We start from the raw sequence: 8,775 nt of genomic DNA on the forward strand, positions 1-8,775 counted from the left end.
AGACCAGTGAGCATCTTCTAATCTTTTCCTTCTTGGGGAGGATAGCAGTCAAAAACCTGATGGGACTCAAGGCCAGAGGGTTTTCAGGGCTGTGGCCTGGGTCTCCCCAAACCTAGGCAGCTACCCTCCACGGTCTCCCCTCCCCTGAGCCTGACCACTCCCTTTGCTCTCAGGTTTGGTCTCTGGGTGAAGGAGAAAGACTTCATTCCAGTGAGAAATACCAAGACAGAAGGCAAAAAATAACACCCACCAATCAAGCCACAAACAAAAAATCCAGCCTTGGTCCAGCCTAGAGTCCATTGGCAAACTACCACAACTCTAGACAGTCTGTTGCTCCTCTGTCAACCTCTGGATTCTCCTCCTTGAAACGCGGTGGTGGGGCACGCCGGGCCACGCCCTCCTCTGGGGGGTGGGGGGCGCTCGGATCGGCAGGAGAGATCGCGGGGGCCGAAGCGCTTTGTAAACGGTGAACTGTGGGGACGCGAAGGCTTTACCGTCTGATGTATTTAAACGAATCGGAAGCTATCACCGTGGTTCGCGGGTGGGGCGGGAGATGCGCTCAGCATTGCCGGGATGCAATTGGTCCAGGCCTGGCCTCGGTGGCATCCTCAAGTCAAAGGCAGGTGTCCCAGGGAGAGGACGCAAATTCAAGTCAGAGGGAGGGAGCCGCGAGCGTCCGGAGGATCCCGGGGATGCCGGTCGGGTGCGAGCTCGTGGGGTCGGTGGCGCTGTCCCCGCGGGTTAGGCGCGCGCCCTCGCTCGTGGAGCGGCCTCTGATCCGAGTCCCGCCGACCCTGCGCAGAGCCCTAAACTCACCCAGCCCCGTGGCGAGGGCCTGAGGGCGCGCAGCCCCCCGCCCCCCGCGGCTCTCTCCCCGCCCCGCCTTCCAGGCCCCCTCCCCACTTTCCCTCGGCGGAGAGCACTGGGATCTGGGATAGAGGTCTGCCGCCGCCGGAAGCCACCCGACACCTGGCGATCCCGGAGCCGGAGCCCCCGCCAGCCTCTCCGGGCCTCGGGCGGCCGGCATGCTGGCCTGGCCGGACGGCGGAGCCAAGGCGGCTCCCTCCCCTCACAAGATCTCCTTCTCCGTGGTGGATATCCTGGACCCGCAGAAATTCACCCGCGCTGCGCTGCCGGCCGTGCGCCTGGCTCCCCAGGAGGCCAGGAAAAAAAGTTTGGCCGAGGTGGAAGCTGGGATGGACGCCAGCCCCGGGGACCGAAGCCGAAAGCGGGAGACCCCTGGTAAGCTCAGGGGGCGCCCCCGGCCCCGGGGATCGCCCGTGTCTGCGGGTGTAACCGTCGGGAGGGTGACGAGCCCTTGGCCGCAGCGAGGGCGCACGGGCGCAGGTGTGCAGCGAGGGAAGCCCGGGGGGGGGGGGGCGGGGGGAGGCTCCCAGGAGGCGCTCAGCGGGGGGGGGGGAAGGCAGGGACTGCCCCGGGCGCCCCATCCCTGCACACCCAAGTGTGCAAATGCCACCACTCGGACTCGCTCCAAGTGGAAGCCCCCACCCGGCCTGGCTCCCTCACCCAACGGGTCCTCCGCGCTCACTCCACGGGCTGAATAAAGGAAGCGCAGCCTTGCCGTCGCCATCAGCATCACCCCGGGTTTAGGGGTGCGGAAGCTCCGGCCAGAGCGGTGCCCGGGATGGGGATGGGGATGAGGAACCACGTCAGGTGCCCGTTCCTCAGCGCTGGGAGACACCCGCAAAGGCCCCAAGCCTCTGCCCGCTCGCCCCGGTGACCCCCCCCCGTGGACGGGCGGGGGTGGGGGTGGGGGTTGGGCCAGGCGAATGGGAGACGGGGTGCTCGGTCTGAGACCCGTTGTGACTTCGCCCTACCGTGGACGGATCCCCGAGGGAGCGTCCCGGACAGTTCGTGGCTGGAAGATTTAAAAAAAAACAAACCCAAACCGGGACTGGGGGAGGGGAGAGAGGAGGGGCGTGGGCTGGAGATTCCCTGCGGGGGGACCCCCAGGGTGCTCGGCTCAGGTGTCCGGAGCTGCTGGGTGCAGCGTCGTGCGCCCCCGGCTCCGTCCTCCCCAAGCCGGGTTCGGGGGCGGGGGGGGGGGGGCCGGGAGCCTCTGGTGGCCGAGCCGGGGCCCGGGGTGGCGGGCCTGGTAATTGTTCCGGGAGTCTCCGGGAGGGGCGGCGCTCCCGGCGCCCCCCCACCCGCCCCGTGATCGATATTCTATTACTGGCGCCCGCATATCTCCTGCCCGCAGCTTGCAGGTACCGACTTCAAACCCCCTTTCCCTGTCTGATCCTAATATTGTTCGATTAAAACTTACCTTTAATAGATGACATCTATCGATCCGGCCCCGCGCAAATCTGAAACTCTATTAACACGGCAGGGGAGAGGAGATGGGAAGGCGGGGGGGGGGGGGGATCCCACTTTAGGGCGGGAGGGGCGCGGCGAGTTTAATAACTTCTTTCTTAATTGCTCGGAGTCCCACATCAAAATAGGTTTCTGGGGGGCCCGGGGCGGCACGACACCGTCTCCTGGCTCGTCCCCTTCCCCCCACCCCGTCCCGCGTGCCTCTCCCCCGCCCCCTCCCCTCCCCCCACCCCGTACGGTCGCTATTCCTTCTCGCCGCGGGGCGCCCGGCGTGTACCGCGTAGCCCCCCGCTCGCGCGGCCCGGGCGGGGTGGGGTGGGGCGCGGGGCAGCGCGGGGCAGGACGGAGCTGGTGATGGGGTTTTGGCTGGGGAGGCTGCACGATTCTGGGGAGGACGGCAGATTCCGGGATCCGGACCGACCCGGAGGTTTGCGGACGTCTAGTCACCGCCCCCCTTCTTCTCCTAGATGCCGCGGGCCGTGGCGCGGGCCCCGCGTCCCCGCTGGAGGGCTCCGAGGCCGAAGACGAGGAGGACGCGGACGAGTCCGGGCGGGCGCGGCGTCCCGAGCGCGAGCAGCCGGGCCCCGCGCGGTCCCCGGAGGCCCGGGCGGCGGCTGGGGCTGGGGCGCGAGGCGCGGGGGCGAGGGCGGCCCCCCCGCCTCCCCGGGCTCCCCGCGACCCCGGCGCCGACGCGCCGAGCCCAGCGGTGCCAAGCCCCGGCGCGCGCGCACCGCCTTCACCTACGAGCAGCTGGTGGCCCTGGAGAACAAGTTCCGGGCCACGCGCTACCTGTCGGTGTGCGAGCGCCTGAACCTGGCGCTGTCGCTCAGCCTCACCGAGACGCAGGTGAAGATCTGGTTCCAGAACCGCAGGACCAAGTGGAAGAAGCAGAACCCGGGCGCCGACGGCGCGGCGCCGCAGGCCGGGGGCGGCGCGCCCCAGCCCGCCGGGGCGGCGGGCACGTGCGGCGGCGGCGGAGGCGCGGGGAGCAGCCCCGGCCCGCCCGGCCCCGGAGCGCTCCCCTTCCAGACTTTCCCCCCCTACTCCGCGCCCAGCGTCCTCTTCCCCGCCGCCTCCTTCCCGCTGAGCGCCGCCGCCGCCGCCGCGCCCCCCTTCGCGCCCTTTCTCGGGGCCTCCTACTTGACCCCCTTCTACGCCCCGCACCTATGAACTCGGAGCCCCGGGGGACCCCGCGTCGTCCGGATCGCGAGTGGCTGGCCTGGTCCCGGGCACCCCTCTGCCCCGAGGGGCGCAGGCGCACGGGGGCCGCCTCCCTCCCGGTCCCTGCTCCTCTCCGCCGCCGGCGACACCGCCAGGGGGCGAGGAGAAGCCACCGACCCCCCCCCCCCACCCGCCGACCCGCCGGACGCCGGGGGCCACGCGCGCCTCCACGCGGCCCAGGCGGTGTCCCCAGCCCGAGACCAGGCTGTCTCCAATGCTCGCCACATCCCGCCAATTTGCTTCCGTTCAAGGGCCTTCTCATTCCTTGTCCTTTCCCCTTTTCCTTTTTAAATCTTCTAGGGTTAGGACACCAACTGAGATGGAGCTTCCTCCTCTAGCTGTTTCCCTCGCGTGTGTGTGTGTGAGTGTGAATGTGTGTGTGTGTACACGCACCAGTACTGGGGCTTGAACTCAGGACCGCGCGCGCGCTCTCTCGCCCAGCTTTTTCACTCCAGGCTGGCACTCTACCACTTGAGCCACGGCTCCACTTCGCTCTTTGGTGGTTAATTGGAGATCAGAGTCTCCCGGACTGTCCTGCCCGAGCTGGCACTGATCCACAGTCCTCAGCTCTCAGCCTCGGTGTAGCCAGGATCACCGGCGCGAGCCACCCTTGCCAGGCTCAAGTTAGTGGCTCCTCCCTCATCTCTCCCGCCCCCCCGCCCCCCCACCAGCCAAGTCGGGGAGGCCTGGGTGCTTGGTACAGCTATGGAATGGACTGCTTTTTACATGTGTAACGGAACTTCTTTTTAGATTGCATTCGAGGTTTGGACTGAAGAACCACACTGATCAATATAATAAAGGGTTCTTCCTTTTTCTAAGCAGATCAGAAAGTTAGGTGTCAGGAAGGGTGGCTCGGTGTGGAGACGAGACTTAACCTCTGAAGACATCCAGGCTGCACTTCAGTTCTTGAGAACACTTTGGGCAGACCACAACAGTGACCCCCAAATTCCTAATAATAGTCATGAGGGTAGGGAGTAATGATCCAAAGAATCTAGGTTAAATCTGTGTAGCAAAATCGACCTATTTTGCAAAATGGGCAGTATTTGATACAAACTTCAGGCTTGGCTCTAGATTCCCAAAAGGAACCAAATTGGGTAGAGCTAGCTCCACCAGCCTGTTGCAGTTAGCTGTTGGACGTATATCACAAAGTGTTGGGGTTCATTATTTTTGTAGGAACTGGGGCTTGAATGTAGGACCTTTGTGCTCTTGCTTGGCGTTTTGGTTCACATCTATTGCTCTACCTCTTGAGCTACACCTCCATTCTGGCTTTTTTTTTTTTTTTTAATCCAAGGCTAGCCCTCTGCCACTTGAGCCAAGAGCTCTACTTATGGCTCTCCTCCCCACCCCCCTCAGTTAACTGGAGAAAGGAGTCATTTGGATTTATCTGCCCAGGCTGGCTTGGAACCACAATCTTTAGATTTCAGCCCACTGAGTAGTGTTCAGCACCGGATATAAAGTTAACATTTTTAGATCATCTCAGATTCTGACTCATTCCAGATTCTCCATGATGGCAAACAAGTAAAAGGTTGTAAGGGCTGGAAAGGAAACTGAGGATTAAAAGCTACCCAGAGACGGAAAGTCTGTAGGAAGTGGACTCACCTGAGCAGCTTAAGACATGCATTCCAACTCCGGCTTTGAGTATCTCTCTTAAAAGTCTGGTTCTGTAAAGATCCCTCACCGGTTTTGTGCAGAATAGTCTGCCACCCTCCTTTCTGTGAGATGTGATGATCTGCTGGCTACGGCTCAGAACTCAGATGAACCCAACTCTCTGCCTTGTGTTTTATTCTCATTTCTGTTTCTTGCTTTTACTAGCTATTTGGACAGTATGCTCCTGGCAGCCTATCTCACTGACAATTAACGATCAGGGTCTTCAAGGTATCATAAGTACATCGGTAACATGAGAATACTATGTTATAATCTTAAGTTCCTTAGGGATTCTTTTTCTTTGTTGTGGTGCCAGGCATTGAATTTGGGGCCTTGTGATCACTTACTTGGCTGGCCTCTTGCCACTTGAGCCATGCCTTCAAACCCTGCTTTTTTCTGGTTGTTTTGAAGATGGAGTTCAAGGACTTTTCTGCCTGGGCTGGCTTCAAACCGCCATCCTCAGGATCTCAGCCTCCCGAATGGCAGGGAGCACAGGCCGAGCCGACAGTGCCAGGCTGCTAGCTTTGCTATTATCAGGAATGACTGAAAATAGAAAACATTCCCTACTTCTCCCAACTTAACAGAAGACTTCGTGTTCATGTGACTCTAAGCTTTGACAGTAGATATTATTCAATTATGTACTATTTGCTATTTAGATGCTTTTTCTTTTATCTGGACAAATATTCCCAACCAATGCATTATAGCTCTGAAAGACGGTGCCAGATGAGATTAAACACAGTTACTGTAAATAGAGAATAGAATTTCATTCACTTTCCATGTTGGTAATGCTTTTTGAAAAGCAACGATTGGTTTCTCCAAAGCAACATTCTGTGTGTATGACGGAAATTCAAAAGCTCAAAGGTAACATCTGCAGCAAAGAGGTTCCAGTTTTTGGTAGTCCTGGGGTTTGAACTCAGGGCCTTGGGCTTACTAGGCAAGCACTCTACCACACCCTTGAACCATACCCTTATCCCCTGAAGGCTTTTGTTATTATTTTTCAATAACATCTCTTGTTTTTGTTTGGGGCTGGCCTGGGACTGCTAGTCTTTTACCTGTGCCTCCTATATGGCTGGGATTACAGACATGCAACACTCTGCCCAGCCCAAAGAGGATGAATTTCTGTAATACATTGGGGAATATTTCATTCCAGTCCTCTCAGGTACCTTCAGCTGAAGCGAGGGAGCAGGGAGAGAGTGGCCAGGCTACTCTGTGAGCTAGCAAGGTGTTGCGGGTCCTGACCCTCCTTCCTTCCATGGAGGGTCACAGGAAAATGCTTGGCTTTGAACTTTGGCTGCTTTAAAAGCCTGGCGGCTTGCCAACCAAATCCTTAGATTTCATTCTATTGGTGTGTTGGTCTAATAAATTCATTTTATAATGACTTCTGGTTTAATTATTCATTGGTCTCCCCTGGCAAAGCTTTTAAATAATGTGATTATTAGAGGCTGTACATAGGATTCCCCACTTTCTATCAGCCAGCACCCAAGTGTGTTTCCAAACTAATAATAGTACTTCATTCAACAATCCTGCTACACTCAGCTAGATACATACAGCAAAGCCACAGTGGCAAGTAGTTTATACAGACACACATTTTGGACTTTTTTTTTTTTTTGGCCAGTCCTGGGCCTTGAACTCAGGGCCTGAGCACTGTCCCTGGCTTCTTTTTGCTCAAGGCTAGCACTCTGCCAACTTGAGCCACAGCGCCACTTCTGGCCATTTTCTATATATGTGGTGCCGAGGAATCGAACCCAGGGCTTCATGTATACGAGGCAAGCACTCTACCACTAGGCCATATTCCCAGCCCTTGTTTTTGTTTTTTTTTTAATTGTTGTCAATACTGGGATTGAACGCAGGTCTTGTGCTTGTTAGGCAGGTTCTCTACCACTTGGTTATTTTCCAGGTAGGTTCTGGCTGCATCCAGCACTGCAAGATGAGCAGAAACCTAGAAGGAGGATATCACAACATAAGAAAGAAAGACACAAAGACAATCTCAGGAACCAAAGTGTGGAAACCAGAGGGCCCCTAGGTCACCTCCCAAGCAGTTCTTACTCTCCAGCATGACATAGTAGGCAAGGCAGAAAACTTGAAACCTAACTAGTGATGAGTAAATAAGTTTCTTCTCTAACACAAAGTGGGCTTCATCCTGGAAGAAAAGTAACCCCGGGATAAATAAGCTATTAAGCTAACATCCTTGAGTAAATGAGCTACTTTCTTATCTTAGTCTAGGAGCAGGGTTAGGGAGGCAAGCCGGCAGGAACTCTTCAGCTAACATTCTTGAGTGCACAGCTATCTTCTTATCTTGATTTGGGAGAAGGGTGGAGTCCTGGGGGGGCTCTGGCCACTGTTGTCTTGTGCCTGCCTCGGCACTCTGCCTCAGTGACCCCTGTCACTTAGGCAACCCTGACATGGCGCCTTTGCACATAGCCAAGGGTGCCTTCAGCCTTGCTAACTGTGCTGCTCGCATAGCTGGGTGGCATGTACCACTGTGTCCAGACATTCATGAGGCAGAATCTGGTGAACGTGTCTTCATTTTTGTTGAGGTTGCCTTTGAATCACGATCCTCCCACCTCTGTAGACTTGAGCCACCCATGATCCTGGGTTTTTAAAGATTAGAGTCCTACTCTGTAGATCAAGCTAGGCTCGAACTCATGATCCTCCTGCCTCTCCTTCCCAGGTGCTGGATGACAGGCGTGTGCCAACGCTTGTAGCCTGTTGAGTGTATATTTAAAGCATTTCTATTCTCTCCTCCATTTACTTTGGGCCTTAAATATATAAGATAAATATATAGCACAAAGATCTCCTTTTTCCCTTCTTTGGCATAAACCTTTACTGGACACCAATCGTGTGCCAGCAGTGGCCCTAGGCTCTTGTGATACAATGAGGAGACCCCGGTGTGGTTTCCAGGAGAAGTCAGATGATTGAAGGTCAAGTGAGCACGAGGAAAATGTCACAACTTCCTCACCAGAGGCGTCTGTATAAAGAAGCAATGTCCTCAGTGCTGGTGGCATTTGCAAGTACATGTGCTACCAAGTGCCAGACTTGCCCTGGACAGGCGTGGGTGTGTTTAGAAAGATCTTGCCAGACATAGAAAACCTCCAAGGTGAGTTCAAAGCGTTCCCTGTGTTCCTGCCTTGAACCGTTTCTTCCCTTTCTGTCTTGCTTCTAAAATGAAACTACCTTCAGTGACTCAGAGACCTCTTCTTCTCAGTGGCACGATGGCTTGTTTTTAACCAAGTTGAAAACCATGTCATTGGAGTCACTGCTGATTTCCACATTTCTTCCTCAATGCCAGAAGAATTCCTACAGAACAGATTTAGGTAGGATGTTCTGTTGACTCCTCTTCTACAAGTTTAAATATTAGCATCATATCCATGGAAATAACCTGGGCCTAGATGTGGGTCTTGATTTTCCAAAGCCGGAACAGAGCCCACAGAATCCCTCTTCACTTGCTGTGTGTCAGAATCGGTGCTAGCCCCTGGGGTGCAGTGGGTAGTGAGAAAGACCTGAACCTATTTTCCCATCATTCCATAGATCAAGTCTAATGGCCTTCCAGATTGTTTTGGTTTGGGTGGCACTGGG

At 56.4% G+C, this 8,775-nt stretch overlaps 1 protein-coding gene across 1 annotated transcript; it reads left to right on the forward strand.

Annotated features, from left to right (window-relative positions):
- The first annotated feature begins 1,025 nt into the window (after positions 1-1,025).
- Positions 1,026-3,504, forward strand: Nkx1-2 (NK1 homeobox 2). The gene is given in 3 exon segments (XM_048338066.1): positions 1,026-1,242; positions 2,802-2,948; positions 2,951-3,504. Coding segments are annotated over 3 exon segments (918 nt in total).
- The last annotated feature ends 5,271 nt before the right edge of the window (positions 3,505-8,775 follow it).

Source organism: Perognathus longimembris, chromosome 2 (assembly GCF_023159225.1).
Source record: "Perognathus longimembris pacificus isolate PPM17 chromosome 2, ASM2315922v1, whole genome shotgun sequence".
Lineage (NCBI taxonomy): Eukaryota > Metazoa > Chordata > Mammalia > Rodentia > Heteromyidae > Perognathus > Perognathus longimembris.